Source organism: Fringilla coelebs (genome assembly GCF_963513975.1).
Source record: "Fringilla coelebs genome assembly, chromosome: 9".
Classification (NCBI taxonomy): Eukaryota; Metazoa; Chordata; class Aves; order Passeriformes; family Fringillidae; genus Fringilla; species Fringilla coelebs.
Genome location: NC_140067.1, coordinates 16,399,370 through 16,421,695, shown reverse-complemented (window position 1 = coordinate 16,421,695; position 22,326 = coordinate 16,399,370). Strand labels below are relative to the sequence as shown.

The 22,326-nt window shown below is 36.4% G+C and overlaps 1 protein-coding gene across 10 annotated transcripts in view; it reads left to right on the top strand.

The window, feature by feature from the left end:
• ZNF644 (zinc finger protein 644) overlaps positions 1–22,326 on the top strand; it is a 48,444-nt gene that overhangs the window by 19,148 nt on the left and 6,970 nt on the right. For 4 of the 10 annotated variants that reach the window (XM_084210929.1, XM_084210933.1, XM_084210931.1 and 1 more), the window contains 5 exons: positions 88–143; positions 9,304–9,409; positions 10,640–13,668; positions 13,836–14,441; positions 16,974–17,096. In XM_084210929.1, coding sequence (XP_084067055.1) covers positions 10,671–13,668; positions 13,836–14,441; positions 16,974–17,096 — 3,727 coding nt within the window. In that variant the 5' untranslated portion in view covers positions 88–143; positions 9,304–9,409; positions 10,640–10,670. The other 6 variants (XM_084210937.1, XM_084210930.1, XM_084210932.1 and 3 more) reach the window with 6 other exon arrangements.

The following is a 22,326-nucleotide window of genomic DNA, read 5'->3' as shown; positions in this document are numbered from 1 at the left end:
CCCTTCTTTTTCTGTCTTGTCTCATAGTCTAGGGCACAAGCAGAAAACAATGACAGCTGTACAATAAGTTCTTGTTTTATTTTGCAGGTTTGTTTTAATGTGGAAGTGGATCTTACAGCATAATGTAAATCGAACAAGCAAAGGTGAGTAGCAGTTTTGTGTTGGTGGGGTTTTTTTCCAAAAAATGCCATTTGCATATGCTCTGAAACCTGCGGAAAAGTGATCAGTGAAAATTCTCTTGAAATTTGTATCTTGATTACTATAATGTACTGTAATGGTGCAGTGTTACTTCTGCAAAACCAGAAGAGGAAAAAAGGTATTTCCCCTGTTATTTAGGATGATAATAATGTTTTTCTTCCATAAATTATTTTAGTTAAAAAACTATCAAGGTGTTCTGCTAGCTGTTGAGAGACAAAATTATGAGCACTTTAAATAATTTTGTTCTCTACATATACCTAGTTTCAAAGTACTGAAAGTGTACTTTGCACTGTAAAAGCAGCATGTTAAACTTGCACTTTATGTATTAATAAATAACGGTGTGGGAAATTTGACTAACTATCAGAATAGCATTTCAAGTTTTAAACAATGAAATTCTGTTGGAATTTTGCCCTCTCTTCCTGTCTTTAGGAACCCATATGCAAGCTATTTGAAAGACAAAGAGATTTATGGAGATTTACTGCTGGTAGAACTTAAATGCCCATCTGCAAATTTCCTGTAACTGGCATTTTCCTCCTTCCCCCAAACCCCCTTTCTCTGTTATTTTGAGAAAAAGAATGAAGAAGCTTATCTTTTTCTCTTCCATTTGCTTGCTACTCCAGGAATAATTTGAGCTATAAAATTAATCTTGTGTCCATATAATTATGTGAAACATGAACAATGAGCTTTAATCTGTTTTAACTTGAGTCTTTCAAGCGAATCTTTAGGTAAGGCGCCACAGTTCAGTAAGCTCTACTTTGGAGACATGGCATGATGGACTCAGCTACAGAGACCTCTGTAACAAGCCAAAGCCATCTCCTCAAGTTTCCTGCTTGCTGTTTGACTTATGTGCCATCTCAGAATGTAGCTGCTTGCAGTGACTTGATATTTTGAAGAGATGAGAGGGAGATCCCATTTGCTTAAATGAGTTTGTTCCTCAATTCCAAGCTCCAATTATTATGTAGACTTAATATTGCCTTGAAATTGTAGTATGTACATATTAAAATAGACATGAACTGCTTTGTTCATATCTTCTGTTCCACTAAGACTTCTTCAGAGCTGTTGCTGTCAACTTTAAAATACTGATTATAGAAGAGTGCTTTGTGGGGAATTTAAAATAACTCTTCTATTGAGTGTTGATCTTTTGTATAATGTATAACTGATTCAGGACTTTGATTATGAATTGTCTTCTGAACTATGCCCAATTAAAAATAAGCTCTACCACTGTGTTATGCATATACTTATGTGTAGAAGATGTTTACTGCCTTAGCCTGACTTTGCTGGTTTCTGAAATGTGCTGCTTTGGGAAAACAAATGAATATAACTCTGCAAAAGGAAAAACTTCATCGAAGGATGAGTGTAAAACAAGAATTATGGCTGGAAAAGGGACTTGGATTGACAGTAAAATTCAATAAAATTCAATTCAGTAAACTGTTCCTTGTGCCTTCTAATGTTTTCAGTGCTTAAAGCTTGCCATTTATGCTGTTTCTTTTTAATTTGTGTGGTTATCTATTTACTTGTTTAAATACAGAAAATTAGTTGAAAAGTCTGATGTATAAATAACTGAGTGCAGTTTTAAGTATGAAGTCTTCTGAATGAAAGTCTGAAGACCTTTCATCTTAATGGTGGTTTTCTGTGTTTAGTAGGGAAAAGCTGGCCTCTGAGGAGAATGCCTGTAGGATTGCATTCACAGCAAGAGGACAGAAAAATGTGTAAAAGAATAAGTGGAAGCAGTGTAATGATGTTGGATCAGTACTGCTGTTGCTTGGAGGAGATCTTGAGGTTTCCAGAGTTCAGTAAAAATGACAACCGAATAGTCAGTAAATCAGTAAAATTGCTGTGCTTTATTAGGGAGCAAAACAAAGCCCAGATCCAGTTCTGTGAATTTGTGAATTCACAGAACTGCATTGCATTTTAATGTGTATTGCTTCTTGTAGTCAGGTGACTGAAAAACAACATAGAAAAGCTGAAGAAGGTTCAGAGAGGGGCAGCAGGGATGACTCAAAGAGTTTTAAAATGTCTTGTGTTAGTAGAGCATTGCTTATATTTGGCAGCTGCAGGAACGTTTTTCAGTTCTGTATGCTCTACACGTGGGGAATAACTGGATTTGCAAATCCAAATGTCACCACCACTTGGTGGCAGTACCTGGCTTCAAAAGGATTTGTCTCTGAGCAGATAGGGTGGCTGATCCCGTAAAACTATAGGTTAAGGAGGAGTAGATTAGTTTTTAAATTTCTGAAAGTTAGTTATGTGTTGTAGAAATTAAAATACTTTTTATTTAACCCACTGGAAGGATTTGCATTTGTATGTCTCTATGGAAAATCTAGCTATCATGTCTAATACGCCATTTAAGAGTATTGCTTGTGTTAATAGTATTCTCAGAAGATGTATTTAATGTTCCCCAGTTGAATTATTTTAGCATTTACTTCTAGCATTTTGCTTCAGTTGAGTAGTTTAGTTGAAATAATTTTAGAACATAAAATTTGCTTCATGGTAGAATTCTTTATAGTGCTGCATTCTGCAGTTTAACAGAGGACTGTCAAAGCTTCTTTTTTGCCTTATGAAATGTTCTGTACATTTTTACTTTTTTATTTATTCATGTAGATTTTAGGAAAGATTCCCCAGTGGATTTTTCTGTCAACAAAGCTAGTAAAAGTTTGTGCCCTTACCCATAGTTGTCGCCTCTCAACTGTGCCGATTCAGCGGTGTTTGGATCCCAGCCTTTTAAACTGGATAATGAAAATGGTTGATAAAGTGTGAAAGGAGGAACTTGGGATAGTGGAAGAAGGTAGCAATTATTGAAACTGGCTTTGCTTCAAAGAAAAGCATCATTCCAGTGAATAGCCCAGTAATTTGACAGTATATGATGCCATGTTGAAAATACTTCCTCTTCTCTGCAAGCCAAAATCTTCTGCAGTGGTCAGCAGGTTCTTTAATTTTCGTATAATGGCCCATTTAAGGACTGTAGTGGTGATCTTAAAGTCTGGAAGCGTGCAGGTACTTTCCTAAACATGCTCTCTTCGTGAAATGTCTCGCTTAGTGTGACTGGAGAGGAACATTGCTGGTGGCAGTGGGTTCTGCAGGGAGGAAATACTTTTAGTGTATTGTCCGAAGAGCTGACACTGAGAAGCCTCTCTTGAGGTATGACACACCAGGAAGGTATTTAAGTATATGGTGGTGAAGAAGAGGGATTCATCTTGTGTAAAATTTAAAATTGTAGAAATACAACTAGAAAATGAGGTGGGACTTGGGAAATGCATGTTTATAAATTTGAGTGTGATAATAGTACTCTACTTAGTGATAATGTTATTTTATTTAGTGAGAGAACTCTGGAAAACAGGATCCCTGTAAGAGGGGTAGAAGGGAGAAGAGCATTAAATTATAGTTATATATATTAAATTTGCTGTCAATATATTCTGCATAACTTGGGATAGAGAGAATATGCTTTTACCATATCCCTAATAATTTTTGTGTAATTTTCTTCAGCTGTCAGAATGATAAATTCAAAGTTGGTTGATGGAAACCATTTTAAAAATACTTTCATACCTATATTGAAGAAGTTAGGAAGAGAAATAGTGTGTGTTTTCACAGAGCATTACTTTTGTATTTTTAATACTTCTGTGTCTTTATTGGAATACAGCTAGTCATTACCATGCATGTCTGCATTTAGGACAATTCAATATTTGATTGTAGTTGTCATCTCTAGTAGAGGTAATGGCAGTACAATTCAAACGACATTGTGCTACTAAAAATCCAAACTAGAGAGGTGCAGGAACATGGAGACAAGTACCTGGCTGTCCTCTGTGAACAGGGCTGTGGAATTCTGGGCAGGAGTTAAAATGCCTGTGGAGTTGCCAGACAGTGTGTGACTGTTCTTAAGTTACCAGATTCAACATCTTGGTTTTGTGTTCTGGCTAGTCATCTTTTAGAAATACCTAGAAAAGCACCTGCCCATGAAACTGTCTTAAACTGCTGAATGAGCAGTTAAAACCAGAGTATTTTCTATAGTGATACATGTGGCTCTTGTCACACTTAAATTGTACTGTCATTTATTATTATTGATTTCAGTATTGAATTTTAGCATGATGCACCCCCCCCCCCATTGTTACAAACTGGTTATTTCCCCAAGCAAATCAATACTTGAGGAATAAGATTAAGAGTGGTTGGTGGCAGTAATGGAATTCTCTTTTGTGATGTCTAATTGTATGATGGTTATTCTTAAGTTTTGCTCAGTTTCCTTTCATGTGAGAAGTTAACATATCATTCTTAGATGTTTTAGACCAGAATTTGAGTTTCTGAAATTTTGACATTTTTAAGGAAGTTTTGGTTTCCTTACTGTTCCTGACAGAGAGTTTTTGAAGACATTGTTGCATTAGGAACTAAATTTAAGGAAAATAGCTTTGGGTTTGATCTTCCCAATTATAATCTTACTGAAAAGATGAGCTACTTTTGTCATGGCTGCTCTGTAACTGAGAATTTCTCTATGGTCACCTTTTTCCACCGGTATTTGTCAACTCAGTGAACATTCTAGCAGTATTATAAAAGGCTATACTGTAGGTGGCAGTAACTTTGTATTTATTTAGGTGTAATACAACTGTTGTATTGGAAATATTTCATACTGCTTTAAAAAATTTTAACCTGGCAGTCTAGTTAGCTATGGGAGTTTTCCAGTGTTTGTATTGTTACATGAACAGCTGTGGATTTGAATTGTATTGAAGATAACTAGTTTTGAATGGAACTCTTCATGTTGTAGTTAGATTAATAACTGTGGGCTGTGTGTAAAGTAGGTGGGGGGGGCAGTACTCATGGTGTTAGGCATATTAAGCAAGCTGTCTCTTCACTACAGAAGTTTGAAAAAATGCAGAAGGGTTCATTTGCAGATTTCAAAGTTAAGTAAGGTGGTCTACAAATACTGTTTCTGTTGTGCAGAAGGAAATGTATTTTCAACAACTTAATTTGCAAACACAAATAGAAGTGAGGGAAGGCAAGGTGAGTCCCTGACTCGCTTCTAGTTGTCAGGCTTTGTGGTTTTATTTCCATCTGAAGAGTGGAGTGGGATAGCTTTTTAAAAAAAATAAACTGGAAAACAAGAAATAGGTATTCTTCTAATGATCAAAGTATCGTGATTTTACTGATTTGGGCCATTAATATTGCTAGATAACACCCAACGCTCTAGAGGCATAAACTCCGTGCATTAGTAGATGGAGGAGGCAAAAATATTGTGCAGCTGAATTCTAAGGTTGTTTTTTTTTTCTCAAGATGTGGCTGGTTTGTGCTGGTACACTACCAGTTCTTCTATTACTCTGTACAAACCTTAATTTTCCAGAGGTTCTTAACTTAAACCTTTCTCTTTTGGCAGACATTCTGTGCTTGATGTTTGCCATTTTTAAGGTTTTAAAGCATAGACTGATGGGACAAAATGGAAGGAGATGCTTTTTTTAGTCCTGTGCCATGATGTCCTTAAACTCTCTCTGGTCTTCTGTTTGTTGCCTAAAAATCTGTGACTTTGGTTCCATCACCTTTCATACAGTCTGTCACTTGAGAAAGCTTTATTACAGGAGCATGTGTGGAAAAATGGTAGGTTTTGTTAGTTTTCTCTATTTATATAATGAAGTCTTGAAGGAAAATCTAAATTGGAGCAGTGCAAACCTGAAGCACCTTTTCAATGTCTTGAATATTTGAACAGTCCCTTGAGTGTCCTGGTTATTCACATATCTGCTTAAAGAACTTGACTTATGAGGAGTTATTTAGCACAGGGCAAGTACGTTTTTGCCTTTGTTACAGCACTGCTGAAAGATGCTGTGTTGCTTCAGTTTCTTTAACTAGGCTGATGAAATTCAAACCATTTAGGAGATGGCTACTAAGTTTTTGTTTTGCTTTTTAGTCGCTCTGTGCGTTTAGCTCATTGGCTCACATTTATGAATTTAGTGAGAAACTTGACATCAGAACACATAAAGGCACTTCATGCTTGTCACAAACTCAGCCAGATTCTTCTGTCTTTATTTTTCAGCTCCAGTGTGCTTTCAAATTTATTGTAACTCCCAGTGAAAGGATACTGGGCTTGCACTGAGGTGTAAGCTTGACTGAACTAGCATTGCATGAAGGCAGCGCTCCTAATTTGGTGTGTGACCCTACTGTGTCATAAAGGTTGTAGTTATGAAATAAGAACTTGGAAATGTCATAAACCTACTGGTAATACATACAATTAATAATGTACATAGAACAATGGATTTAAGTACATTCCTATCAAAAAGAATTATTAATGAACATAAAGTGGACAGCATAGATCTGATGACAGGAAGGTTGCATCTAATCTGAATTACTGAGTGACCTAGGAAGCCTGCTTGGAGGGATTACCAAATAATTATGTTAATATGCAATTATCACCTCATTTCTTCTGTAGTAACCTCAAGATGTAGTGTAGTAAGGGTGTTATAGCAAGTGCTGATAGTTTGCAAAAATACTGATGTTCAAGATTTTTTAAGACAATAAGATTAGCTTAAGGCATTTAAATTATGATCTGTCAGCTTGAAGATAGATCTGACCTTACACTTTTTTAATGCTTAGACTGTCTGGCCACAGGCAGTCATATCTGCAGAACACATTATGATTTTTAAAACTGATACTTTATGAATAGAAACAGTATTTAAAATTAGGTAGATTTTAAATCAGTTAATAGAGAGTGGAGTGTGGCTTAGCTGAATAAATAATTGGTTTCTTTCTACTTTTGAATATGAAATAATTTCTGTATAGTAAATAGCATAGCATGTAAATCAAGAATAACACTGATAAGTGCATTGCAGTTATTCTAGGCTTAAATGAAATAATTGAAGTGAATAATTTAATTTAAATAATTGAATTCGACCTAGCCTTTAGATAAAGTGTGTTTCAAAGGTAGGAGCCGGAATTGTGTACACTTGTGTAGGCTTTTCCAGACACTTTCCATCACCATTTTTACGTGTATGTATCTCCTAGGTATATTGTACTAGATGCTTAAATAAAAATTACCTCAACCATCTAGTTGTGGTAATATAGTCCTGGTAGTCCTGGATATGATAAGCAGTACTTTCAACAAATTGAAAGTTGGATCTCAATTTTTAATTTTTCAAATATACCAAGTATTAAATGCTGTATATTTTTACAGAATTAATCATTTTGTACTCCTGATATGGTATAGAGAAGATAATTGTAAAACTCTTATGGAAGCAGTCAAAGTGTATTGCATAGCCTTGGTTACATCTTAGTTACAATGACTGATTTTTTTTCCCCAAGAGATAAGTTAGATGATAATATTCATTTCCTCAAAAAACATGGCGTTGTGTCTTCAGCTATGCCTGTCATTGTTACTGCATAAATTCTGATGCATGGAGTAGATAATGTAACTGAATTATTGCATCTTGGTTCAGTGTTATCACAAGACTAAATTATTGTAATTTAAAAGAACATTTTCTGTTTTTATCTAATGCCACACTGTTAAAACCGTTAACTTGATTGTTGTTGTCCTGCAGAAAAAATAGTGAATTGTACCAACCTGATAGCTAGAAAATAATAGTAGATGATGATAAGAATAAAAGTGATAATTAGCTGGAAATTATTAAAATGTAGCAGTGATACTAATGATACAGTAAGCATTTCAGGCTTGATTCAACTACTGAAATCTGTAGGGATACCTATTTTACCATAGAAGACTTCTGATCATAGCCATATGGAATAGTTCCCAATCTCCATAAATACACAGTATGGAGAAGAGTCTCTTACTTGCATTAGGTAATTACATTGCATTAGGTAATGCTTTAGATATATCTAATAACTCTGAAGAGCATTTCAGTTCAATGGTGACCACAGGGTGTCTTAGCCACTTTCTTAACTTCAGCTTTAATACTAATATTCATTAGCAGTATGGTTTTGTATGTAGAGCAACATAATTCTGTCTTCATCTTGTAAACCTGTGAGCAGTTTTGAGGAGCCGTTCTGATAATGAGGATTGCAGTCTCCAAGCAGCGCAGTATTCTCAGTCTGCCTCCCCGCTGTTCGGGGGTACCAGTGAAGTTGCTTTAAATGGGAAGCGTCTGTTCTTCCTCTGAACCCCTCACACCAGAACAGATGGGTAGAACTTGGAACATGGAAGGTTTTACCTCAGAGGTGGTAACAGTGAAGCCACTCATTAACACTGAATTTACCACTTCGTTAGCAACGTTGCTTCCTGTTGAGAAAAGCTAATACAGGCTCTCAGATTGACTGAGCACGCTTTTGTCTGCTTCTGCAGCAATAAACCAAGGAAAACGCACATCTTCCAGGCAAAATTGTCTTACTCAATTTCTTACCAAGGTTTCGTGAACAGTTTTATACTTTCCTGCCTGATACTACATGAAGCCTACATTTCTGAGCTGTAAAATTGCTGGAGCTGTTGTACATGATTGGAGGCTTCACTTCCTTTAATTGACTTTTGCATTACTGATTCTTAGCGCATGTTTGCACTGCCCATTGCTAACGTATGTAGGTGATGTAAAGACTCCTGCTGGGTGGTGCATTATCACCATTTTAGGGTGATAGCTTTGGATGTGATCTTATTGGAAGTCGTTATTATAGTGAAAAATTACCCATCTCAAAACAGCAAAGCAAAGAAAAAAAATCTAAGAAATGGCAAGATGAGGAACTGGGTGTCTAGTAGAACATTTGCGTAAAGGTATGTTATAGATAATAATACAATAAAATATTTCACACACTTTAAACATTTATTATGCCTCTGTTGTGAGCATTGCTGTATTTCTAAATTGGCTAGTTCAGTGAGTAGCAAAGGAAATACTTTTTTAATAACTGAATTTTTCATTGTATTTCTACTCCAAATAGTTTTATCTGCAAAAGTAAGTTATCTTACATTAGGGTTTATTTTTTACAAACTCAGAAGAGGTTAAATAATTGTTTGGTCCTTTTGCTGATTTGAAACAAAACAAGTGCAATAAAAGAGAATTTCTGTGAAGCAGTAGTTAGCTTTGAATTGTGTGGATAGCTGTCGTTCTGTTGAATTTAAAATACTGGACATATTTTAAAATGTTATATATAAAGATGAAACTGGTGTTGTTTAACTAGGTTGTTTTCTCTCCCTAGGAAAAAAGGATGTCCAAAGTGGTGTTCCTGGATTTCGATAAAGGACCATTGCAGGAAGCCATGGGTATTAGTTGTGAGTTATAACATCTTATTTCAAAGATTCTAGGTAATAACTCCTTTTAACTGAGTTCCATTCAAAATGTTAATTTGTAACTGAAACTATGTGATTGCAGGAATCAAATCCCACAAAAGATCAAAGTGAGTAGTACTCTCTAAGGGTAAAATATGTGATTTCTGTAAAATATAGATGTCCTGACTCCTAGATGAATGTTTTAATGCCTTATTCTCACTGTGTTCTGAGGACCCGTATAAAAAGTGAATGCCAGGGTAGACTAAAGTTTACATTTCTGTTGGTCAGACATTGATTTTCATGTGTAGGCATCTCCTTTGTGCTCACTAAGCATTGAATAGATGATTTGATGCATTAGTAAGAGTCACTTGTAGAAAGACGAGGCCACCCATGGGGAATTAATATGCAGTAGTTCTCTGTACTGGAAGATACTGTTAGTGTCATGCTCTGGATTCAACATGGTGACTTCATCTGGTAGGTAGATCCTAATGAGCTGTTTTGTTCTTACAGTATTTTTTTTCCCCCATCTTTGATAAGATGTTGTTTAATTTGCTTATCATTTAAAATAGCCTTATAAGCAAATGGGATTTATTTCTTTTAAAGCAATGAGTGTCCTTTTGTAAAAAGGGAATAGGAAGACATCTGGTTTCCTCAGTGAGTTTGATCCTTTGCTGTGTCTCTTGTCACTAATCGGATGCTCAAAATCAGCTTCATTGTGTTTTTTCCCTTCTGCAGGCTTCCATGTAGCATCAGGTCAGTTGTATGGAAGTACTTCGAAAAAAGTGCTACCTTGAAAAATGTAAAAACTGTTTTAGTTTCCTAAAGAAAGTATGTTTAAAAAAATACCCCAGAATTGCTAGTAGATGTCTGGGTATAACCTTTACTGCTCACTTTGACTTCTGGAGAACAACTGAAGATAATCTGTATTTATGTACATATAGAATGTATTTGCTTTTGTTTTGACAGTCTGATTTTCCCCATCTTGCTTGTGTGTAGGTCTCAGGCTTCTTTGAACTGAGATATTTGGCAGTGACTAATTTGCTGTATGGTTATTAAGAATACATAGCAAAAAATTGGGTTTTTTTTATTGCTTCATTGATGCACTGTAAATGTCCTGGATATCCTAAATGAAAAGTAGATTTTTGACAAGTTCAAAACATGTTTTTAGATTACAGTGTGAAGAGTGATCCTGAAGAAAAGCTGTAAATTAAAATTGTCATTATTTATTTCTGCAATTGCCTGATTTTTTTCTTGTTTGTTTTTTAGTATAAATGTACTTAATGGACAGACCAGCAATATGGATGATTTAGAGACAAATACTGGAGTCACTGGTGCTAAAGAAGAAGAAATCCTATGTGATGATAATTTTGTATCGGAGGAAGAAGGTGGCATTCCCAAACCAGAAGAGAGTGACACATCATTTCAGAACAACACATTGACTCTGACTGAGGAGCTATCAAGGGACAGATCTGAAAAAGCCTTAAGTGGAGGCCAGGCTTCTCTATTTGTACACACTGGTGCTCCTACTGTTTCTAGTGAAAACTTTATGTTGTCTAGAGGAACTGCTGTTAATGGACCAGTTTCACACTCCACCTCAACAAAGACTTCCATTATGAATAAAGGCAGCGTTTCATTAACCACTGGACAGCCTGGAGGTCATCTCGCAGATTCCTGCTCAACTTTGACAGTGGTTCATGATCTTCAGCTGCCTGCGAAGAGTACAACACAGAAATCCAATCAGCACCAAGTTTTATTTTTGTTACCTGATGTAGCACATGCTAAGAACCTGACTCATTCCATTAAAAATCTACCTACCTCTGCTTCAGTTGGTTGTGATTCACAGAAAACAGTAGGAAATAGTGTAGATAGCACTTTAGTAGACCAAGTAGAAGTTTGTGAGGATGATAAAAATTTACTATTGAAAGATGATTGTGTCGATACATTAACAAGCATTTCCTCAGGTACAGGTGGCTTCAGATCGGGATGTGATCCCAGCTGGGATCCACAGAAAGAGTTTATACAGTTTCTTATGACTAATGAAGAAACAATAGAGAAGTCTCCCATTCACTGTAAGGTAGGGCTAGAAAAGAAGCGAAAAAGGAAAATGGATGTTAGTAAAATAACACGCTATACTGAAGACTGTTTTGATGATACCAGTTGTATTCTTAGTAAATCAAAACTGTTAGATGTTGAATTCTTAGAGCAGAATGAGGAGCTACAAATAGTAGAACCACAGAAATATTCGTTGAGTAAAGTAAAGCCTGAATCTACAGATGAAGAGCTGGAAACTGTTGATGGTATCCAGCAGCTCATTTATAGTCCCACTAGTAACTGTGCAGAAGATACTTCTCCTGTTCACACTAGCACTTTTCTATCCAATACTTTGAAAAACAAATGTGAAGAGAATGATTCTGAACCACCATCTACTTTCAGTACTGATGAACCATCATTTTATCCCTGTACAAAGTGCAATGTGAATTTTAGAGAGAAGAAACATCTGCATAGGCATATGATGTACCATTTAGATGGGAACAGTCATTTCCGGCATCTCAATGTCCCCAGGCCCTATGCATGTAGGGAATGCGGAAGGACATTCCGAGATCGTAATTCCCTTCTTAAACATATGATAATTCACCAGGAAAGAAGGCAGAAACTGATGGAAGAAATCCGTGAGCTGAAAGAACTTCAGGATGAGGGTAGGAGTGCACGGTTACAATGCCCACAGTGTGTATTTGGTACCAATTGTCCCAAAACATTTGTGCAGCATGCAAAGACCCATGAAAAAGATAAAAGATATTACTGTTGTGAGGAATGCAATTTCATGGCTGTGACAGAAAATGAACTGGAATGCCATCGAGGGATCGCTCATGGAGCAGTAGTCAAATGTTCAGTTATTGGGAGCGACTTGTCCCAGAGAAAAACTCAGAAAAAGGCATCCTTGAAAGATCCTTATTTAGGGTCCTCAAGAAAGTCATCGACATATATGTGTAAGCTGTGTCCATTTGCGACTTCAGCTAGAAGCATTTTAAAAAAACACATGGCATATTTGCATTCGGCATCATGCCTTGATCCCTTTGGTAGCCATCTTAGACTAGAGAAAAGAAAAGGCAGTATAATAGAAGAATCTTTCGATTTTCGTAGCAGGACAAAACAGTTGATCAAACATTCTTCTACTTTTCCAAAGAACTCTGCTTTAAAACAGGATATAAAAAGATCATTTGGCTCTACTTCACAATCCAGTAACTTCGCAAAACTTCACAAGAGACCCTACAGGATACAGAAGGCTCGGAAAAGCGTTTCACAGTCATCTGTAAGTGTGTGCAATCTAAATTCTACAAACAAGAACTTTTTTATTAGAAATAGCATTGACCAAAAACGTAAATGTTTTCATCAAGCAGCAAAGCAGAAAGCTAGTGCCAAAAAAAGTAATTATTTATATAGACACAAATATGAAAACTACAGGATTATTAAAAAATCTAGTGACTCTTACCCTTTGCATTTAAAAAAGGAAGAGTCCAAATCTGTCAGTGCTTTACATTTATTTTCTTCATCAAGTAATAATTGTTTTGTCATGGATTCAAATAGCCTTGATTGCAAAAGGGCAGAAGGCTGTAAAGATCATAGGCATGTAGCGGTAAAAAGAGTGGTTAAAGAATCCAAGAGGGAAGGCTCTGTTACAGGAGATGATTTGGATTGCTATCCAGATTTTCTGCATAAAATGACTGTTGTTGTTTTACAGAAACTAAACTCTGCTGAAAAAAAAGACAGCTATGAAACGGAGGATGAAAGTTCATGGGATAATGTTGAACTATGTGATTACACTACACAGTCTGTGGAGGATGAATCTTACAGTGATATTAATCAGGAGCATGTAAACCTATTCCCCATATTCAAAGGTAAAATGGAAGATAATGAAGCTGGTGATAAATCTTCACTTGGTTATGAGCAGAATGATGGCTTTTATTTTGAGTATTACGAAGATGCTGAGGGTAGTAACTTCTTGCATGACTTGCATGATCCTCAGAATTTAGAAAATGTAGGATCAGCATTGCCAAAGCATAATTCAGTTTTCCACTGGACTGATTTGTCGCTTGAAAAGAAATCGTGCCCATACTGTCCAGCAACCTTTGAAACAGGTGTTGGCTTGTCCAATCATGTCAGAGGACATCTTCACAGAGCTGGACTAAGCTATGAAGCCCGTCATGTTGTTTCACCAGAGCAGATAGCAACAAGTGACAAAATGCAGCATTTTAAAAGAGCTGGAACAGGGACTCCAGTTAAACGTGTTAGAAAAGGTAAGATTTGGCTTTTTATTTGGGTACCAAGTTGGGTGGACAAAGGGATTTATTGAGCACTGAACGAGGCTTGCTTTAGCTTCTTGTAAAGCCTCTCTTGTGATTTGCAGTTTTCATGTTTAAATGTATATAATTGTCAAAAAACACTGTAATTATTTTCTTTGTAGCAATCGAAAAATCTGAAACTTCCTCTGAGCATACATGTCAGCTCTGTGGTGGCTGGTTCGATACTAAAATTGGATTGTCTAATCATGTGCGAGGACACCTGAAGAGGCTTGGCAAAACCAAGTGGGATGCGCACAAGTCTCCCATCTGTGTTCTGAATGAGATGATGCAAAATGAAGAGAAGTATGAAAAAATCCTAAAGGCTTTGAACAGTCGCCGTATTATTCCCAGACCATTTGTTGCTCAGAAATTTGCATCAAATGATGACTTTTTATCTCAGAATGTTATACCTCTTGAAGCATACCATAATGGCTTAAAGACTGAAGATATATCTGTGTCTGCATCAGAGGAAGAAGGGCTGAGTTTCCTAAATGAATGTGATGAAACAAAAGCAGTACTACATGATGAAAAAAGAAATCAGTCACTTACACTGATAGAACTCCTGAAAAACAAGAGGTTAGGAGAAGAAAGGAATCCTGATATTTCCCCTCAAAAGATTCATAATCAAACTGCAAGAAAGAGGTTTGTTCAGAAATGTGTTCTTCCATTAAATGAAGACAGTCCATTGATGTATCAGCCACAAAAAATGGACTTGACTATGCAGTCAGGTAAGAAGGTGTTTCTTGACAACATTTCCAAAGAATCTTGTAATTCATAGATAATGTACAAGTGCAGAGTATTTTATTTGGGATTCTGTTCATTTAATTCTTGTTTCATTTCCAGAGGACACTTGACTGCGAGAGGTAGCACAGAAATTTTTCTGACATGTTTTTCCTAATGTGAAAAAACCCCTCAGCAGCACTGAAGGGTTTTTGCATGGAATATAGTTCCTGTGCTGCATATGACTGGGCATGCAAATTGAAAGCGGACACAAAGTGAGCCTCAGTAAGGAAGAAGACACATCCTGCAGTAAACAAGTTGAAGTGTCTATGCATATTTGGTAGACTAATAGTTCTGAAATGTTTGGGCTTGCAACCCTGTTTTTGGGCATTAAAACATCTGGTTTAGGAATACTGCATTAAAGTCTTCAAGGTTTGTGCAAGGCAGCATTTGCTCAAACTAACAGAACTGTTGGTACCATTATAAATGCATAATACTGCAGATTGGTGAATCACTGTCAACTAATTTTGATGGTGTTAGGCAAACATACTCTTACAACATAGATTAATTCTTGTTTGTTGCAAATTGTGGCTGCTGTGAGAAACTCATGCTTGCTTAGGGCCTGTCTTTCCTGAGTGACAACCTGTGCTGGTTCAAGCTTTGTTGGCTTACAGTTGTAGCCAGCAGGTTTCCAATGCACGGCCTCTGACCAATAAAGACCTAGATTGTCCCTCCACTGAGAATTGTGCTAATGAAACAATTCTACAATCAACTTCCTAGCTACTCTCTATAATAATAGAGCAGGCTTTTAGGGTGATGTTTTTAACTTACTTGTCACTTGAGAATTATTTCTAGTCTTGGGGAACTCTTACAACATCCTTTTTAATGTGTATGGAGTTTGCATTTACCGGTTTCTTGGTTGGACACCACCAATGCTGCAGGATTCTCAAGACTGGAGAGCAGGATCTTATTTTTATACCCCTGACTTTTTTTTTGTGCCGTTTCTTTTCTTGTTATTAACCAGGTTAGTAAAACTGGCAGTGCCTAGTACTTTTTCACCTGTAGTCTTTTCTTTCTTTAAACAAAAAACCCCAACAATCTGATGTGCTCAAAAGTTCTTTTAGGGGCTATAAAACTGTGGCAGTAAATCTCTTAAGAAGGGTGGCTTTCTAAAATGATATAGTAGAAGTGGAAAAGAATTACATTTTATGTCTTCTATACGTCTGTGCTTGTCCCTTAAGACAGGAGATTGCTTAATAAAGAAAGTGTATCTTTGACAGGTTTAATGATTTGAAAAATAATGCTCAAGGAATAGCTTGCCAAACCTGACACTGTGTTTTGCTTTCTGTGTAATATTTACTGCTCAATACTAGGTAGAACCTGTTTGGTTATGATGAGCAACCAAGTAAAAATAAACATATGCTCGCATAGTACTAACAGTTCTGAATGGGGCCCAATAGTTTTGCGTGGCTGAGGTAACAGAATTTGATAACTAACGCACTGTGCCAGTTGAGTTAATAAGAAAATATTTAACATCAAGTTGAAAATCATCTTTTTTCCTAAAAAAGGCAAATATTCCTAATTCTGGTTTTAGTTTTACAAAGGCTTTTACCAACAAGATGTTCTTCTGTAACTTGCCTGAAAAAACAGCATGTCTTCTGCGGGCTGCTGGAGAATAGCATTCTTTCTTTCCTGCAGAGACTTTTCAGCTGAGTAGTTTTAGCTTTTTCATTTATTCTTCTAATAATTTATTAGTAGAGAACCTGAAATATTAGTTCACCAAAACAATATATCTTTGGTAAAATGCAGGGAGAAATATGGTGAAGTTGAGCAGGAGATAAGTTATAATGCTTTCTTTGTCTGTCAGTAAGGAGTTCAGTATTGTTTCATTGTTTTTGTGTGATAAATAGCATGTTGATATTTATTTAGCACAAAGATTTTAGCAAAAAAACTTCAAATCATTTACTTTCATTATCAATTGTGCATCTAAACTAATGAATAGAAAATGCACTGAACAAAATGTTTTATCTAACAGTTGTTCAGTGGTGTGTTTTACCACCTTTTTCTCTGAGCCTTCAACAGCAGCCTAATTTTAGTATTGAGCGCTTTAGTCTTATGGGTAAAACACTTTTAATTACCACTTTGTCAACTTGACCTTTCAAATTCTCTTTATTGGAAATTCTGAAAGCTCTGAAATTTCTCAACAGAATTTTGCTATTCAAATTGCAGGATTGTATTTTGGAATTAGAGCTTCATTATGTGGAGATCTGTAGGAGCTTGGTAGTAGGTATTAAATGCAGAGTAGCCTACTGGGCTCAAGTTGCCTCCTTTCTGTTCTTTTTCAAATAACATGGTTTGGCTTAAAGCACTAGGTGGAAAACTAATAACGGTTAACTTGGATCCTTCTAATATACTAAACAATTGCGTCAATGCAGTGAATATATTTTAAACCATCTTTATTGCAGAAAACTTTTTACAACGCTTTGAGAATTTCATTTTTTGAAGAGAGAACTGGATTATAGTTTTCTTTTGAATGATAGGTATGCCTGTGAAGCTTAGAACGTGTGTGCATTGCAATACGACGTTTACAAGTGCTGTTAGCCTGTCCAACCACTTACGCGCTTATGCACGAAAGAAGAGTGCTGGACTTTTGACTGGGACAGGTATGTTTTGTTACAGATGTAAAAGCAAGTCTGTCTATGATACATTTTCTTCATCAGACTGGACAAAAGCATATGTTAATTCAAAATAATTTTGAAGCTTCTGCCTGTAAACAATTTATTTGCCATAAAACTTCAGCAACTTGTAAGAAAAAGTATGTTGCTGTTGTCCACTCTCATGTCTGATTTTCATTCCTAGTCTTTGATTTTGGATCCAACATTTAAGGTATGTAAGCAAAACTAAGAGATGGTTGCTTAAATTCATTCTCCTATGATATTGCAACTTCCAAACCAGATAGTTTGCCTTCTAATGAAGTGTTTCAAAGTATCTCGGAAATGAGAGTGGTGGGGAGGAAAAAGGCAACGATACAACAAGTAGTTTTTGCTGTCTAGTACATACAGTTACAAAGAATACTCCAGTAAATAGGAAAAGCAAATCCTTTTACACTGTATATTTCTAACAACATATGATATGCAGTTGGTTTCATATCTTGTTTGGCTCACAACCCAAAAACTACCTGCTCTGACATTGAGAGAGGGTAGTACAGTAATACAGTAGCATTTGGCACTGCTATTAATGTTTTTTATTAAAACACACTTCATTTTGAAATTCTTCTAATATGCCATATTTTGATTTGTTTTCAGAGACCTGCAGCTTGCTTGGCTGTAGGCAGTTTCTGAGTTTACTTGGATTATTGCTGAGATTAGTGGGACTTCACACGGTCAACAGCAAATTGAGGAGCAGAGATGCAATATAATGAGGAAAATTTGGAGATATGAAGCCTGAAATATTCTGTAATTAAGAAGGGCAACCATCAGTTTTCTGTGTCAACAAACACAGACTTTTACATAATGCTCTTGGAAAATGCATAATCCTTTTTTGATCTGCAAATGTAATTCATTATGCTAAGAATGACAAACTGAGTAGCAGGCTTTCTCTGTAGAAGGCTGAAAGTAATATTTTTGTAATACAGGCCTGTGGCTGCCAGGTCTTCTGTTGCTTTACATTGGTGCTATAGCGAAGCAGATTTGGAAGGAAGTCAGCAGACACAGTAATACCTAACATGTAGAAGAATATGTCCTTAGTCAGTGATTCTGAAATTTTCATATTTATTCAGTAGAAGGGTGATAGTAGTGAACTTCATTTACCACTGCTGTGAGTTGATATTAGCCCTGTGGTAAGTTCCTTTTCTTATATACCTACTGAGGAAATATTTTTCAATAGCTATATATTTAAATTGCACGTTAATAACAGTAAATCAATGAAGGAGACACTGGCAAATGTGATAGTACAGAGATTGAATCCTAGATGAGCACTTTGTACCTAGCTTCCCTTTTGCTAAGTGGGAAAAGTGAAGGAAGCTGGTATAGGTACTTTCAGGGATTTTTGTTTGTTTTCTCTAAGAAACGTATTTTGCTAGTGAAGTAGTTGCATAGCCATCAGAACAGGTGCCACTTTTCTTTAAAGAATGGAAAGAAAAACTCATGAGTCTTCTATCATTGGACCTAGAAGTTGGGTTTTAATTAGGTTGGAAACAAAATGGGTTTAGAAACAAAGGTTAAATAAAAGATTAGAAACAAAAGTTTGGGAAAAAAATGTTTTACTTTCAGAAGCTGGAGCTAAGCCAGATAACTTATACCATGGATAAAGGCCTGTGACTGCAACCAGTGACTTAAAAGTGTCAGTGTTGAGTTCTAGCTGTAACATCATGCAACCAAGGTATATTTGTAGCAACTAAGTCATTACTCTGCTGCAACTCTGTGAAGGTTGTAAACTTTGCTCATTGACTTCTCACTCAAGCAAGCTGAATGCAAGGCTTTTAGACCAAAAAATACTCTTTAAACAGTTGTTCTGTTTGATATTCCACTTTATAATACAAGTTTTGTGAAGATAATTATTTTAATGCAAGATTTCACTAGTATACACTAGTTTTAAAGTACACACAAGTACACTCTTGTTATGAGTGTTGCTCTTGAGTAGATCTTAGGTTTTCTTATTAAAAGATGTGGTTGAGAACAATTTCGAGATGCCTTCAGTTGGGCCTCAGCCACAGCTAAACCTTCAATGATCTTCAACCATTGTACCATTGTATGGAGACAATGAGAACATGTTTATACATGTTGCGTCTCATTAAGCCTTTCTTATATTTTCTAAAGCAAACATAACTACCAAAAATAAATCACATCAGTTGAATAATTATCTCAGTTTCTTGCTGTAATAAAATAATGGTGTCTATACATGAACACTGTAATTCTTTTATCTGGAAGTTGTTATGGGCACTACTGTTTATTAGAAGAAATAACACAAGAAATAGGAGATCCCTGTATGCCACCAAAGAGAGAACTTTCCAGGCATTACATTAGCTTATGTACTAGTCTCAGATTTTCCATTTGTCTGCACGTGTTTTTGATATTGACTGTTACCATATTGCTCTTCTAGCAGATGTCCTGCTTCTTCAGTCAGTAATGTCATCATATTTAATTACATCTTAGCCTATTTTTCTTTTCATTTGCAATTTTAGCAGTATAGTAGACATAGTTAAGCATAATGGTAGCTTTGGAGAATGGACTCAAGAAAAACATCCTGGAAGTGAAAGCCAACAGTGTTGGCTGTTTGAGGTTAATCTTTTTTAAACATTATTTGTGCCTATACCAATGCGTTATAGATCCACTGTAGAGCACATACCTGTGTCTTCAGATGTCTGGCTGGAACTTTTGTTGTTGTTGTTATTTAGTCCCATTTTTAACAATGTAATTGCTCATCTTGAGTAGATGTTAATTTCCTTTTATACCTATTTTGCTGCACAGCAACACATTGGTGTTTCTCAGAGCCAGTGGTCAACTTGCTTCTTTCTTCTGAGTATCTTTAGAGCATTGAACAAACCTACACAAAATCTTCAAAATGCATCTCACTCTTCTTTGTATAGTTGTAAATTCAGCTTCCTTTCTTTTTTTCTCTCTGGGCTTCTCTTGCTCCCTCCTGCCCTGGCTCTCCCCAAGTCTGTTGATTCTTTCTTGCACGCTGGCTTTTACATCTTCTCTTTGTTGACCCTTTTCATATAGTCAGTCTTTTCTTACTGGCTTTCCTCTTCTGGGAATCACCACTTCTTTGGTCTCTGCTTCTATAGGTGGAGACTGCTTTCTCAGAAGTTTGAGAGGGAACAATATAGTACAGAGCAAGGAGTGTGGCCTTCAAGCCAACAGTGTGACTGAGGTAGTGGTTCACTTCATGAGGGCTACTACGTTTTCAAATAATTTCAAATGTTTTTTCAAACTTGTAGCTTTGGGATGTTTGTGGTGGAAGCATATCAAGCATGCAGGAATCTGAGATCCACTGGCTTTGTGTGTCATTGTTCTGTGATGTTACAGTCATAACAAATCAACTGGCATGATGAGCTCATTTTCAGCATCTTATAAAATCCTACAGAGAGCAAATGATAGGAGGGGTTTTTTTAATGTACTTCACTGTGCAGTAGTGATGAGGATACATAGCAAGCGATTAAATTTGAAAAATTAGTGACTAAATGTACAAGAAAGTTCATTATTTTTTACTTGGCAGTGCTTTCAAATGATACATTAGTTCTATTTCTATGTCCAGTTATTCAGCTTGTTTTAGCTTATGTATACTTTGACAAAAGCAAAGTCCAAATACAAGATCTAGCTTCAGTTTTCCTGAAATAAGAAGCATTTCATGTTGGGGGACATCAGGAAGCGGAGCATTTTAATTTGGATCTGCAGACCAAATGTAGGCATGAAAGGACATCTAATTGTGACCTGTCTAATTCACTTAGGCATGCTCATTCAAACCTCCTATGTCCATCTGCTTGTAGTCTTGATAAGTCATCACAGAGGTTTTTGTATGTAGTGCTTTTACCTAGCATGTATTTTTTGAAGTAGTGTGCTCTGAAATGGTACATAAGTATCTCGAGTAGAATCCTCCAGAGTTTGATAGTCTTTTGTTTTTAAATGGGGTGTTTCTCCATCATGTTGTATCAGCAGTTTGAAGATGTTGTATGACTGGTTGTTTACAAGAAATTTTTCAGTTATCAGCTAGGAAACACCAGGTGGCCAAACTTGAAAGAAAGAGAGTTCTTCCAGAAAGAAGTAGGCCTTTATGGAGAATGAGGAATGATCGTTTGGAAGCTGTTATAAGTGCAAACTAGCTGTTAATGATCAGTAGTTCCTACCTCTCTCTAGCAATTTGCTGCAGTTTCCATGCAGCTTACTAGAGCTAAATTATCCTTGGTCTCTTCCCAGACATGATAAAAGACTTTCTGAGGAGGTCATGTTTTGTTACAGTAAAGGCATAGAAAAAGCAGGAACTGAGTTTTGGTCAGAGCATGGGGAGGCAGTGGCTGAGGCAATTGTGTGATTTAGTTGATGTTTGCAACCACTTGTAAGCATTGTATCAACAGAGTACTCTAGTGTGTGCCTGTGACTTTAAAGTTGCTGCTCTCTGGATAGAGAAAACTGTGATGGTACGCATGCCTCATAACTGCTGTTTGAATTGTAGTTTTCAGTGAGCTTGACTCAGATATTCCTCCTTCTTCACTCACTTTCCATCTTCACTGGAGTAACTTCAAAACGCACTGGTGCTGCTTTGAGCTCCCGAAAATGTGGAAGAATGTGTTCACTATCTCAGAAGACAAAGGGAACAAAAAAATTACCCTTGCAGAACACAGGATTTGTGTTCTTAGTGTTTTCTGTCTTTTATAACAGCTTCTTGCTTGGGCAAATCTACTTTCAAATTTAGCTAAGTTGCTGTGAGAATTTGTAGCGTAATCTGAGTCCTTTTTTTGTGGTCTTTTACTGTGGTACTTTCTTCTCTTTGTTTTATAATTTCCTTATATAGAGTCTCTATCATAAATGGCTGAGAGAACCTGCCCTTTCTTTTGTTTTCCTTGTTTTCTCACTGTTCATGGAAAAGGTATCTTTCAAGGAAGTAGAAACTACCTCTCCTGGTTCATTATGGCAATTTCTGTCAGTGTTGCTGTTGTTTGATTGCACAGTAGTTCAGAGGAATTTTTTTTCTTTGATTATACACACACACTCACACACACACACACACATATAAACCTATTAGGTGTCAGCAATCTGTTGCAGAAGACCAACCCAGGTCTTAGAGGAAAGGGAAAGCTCTCTGAAATGCTCCATGTGCATGTGAGTAGAATCAAATTTCTTGATGAGAATGAATGTCTTTGCCAACATCAAGGAAATCAGCAAGTTCTTGTTC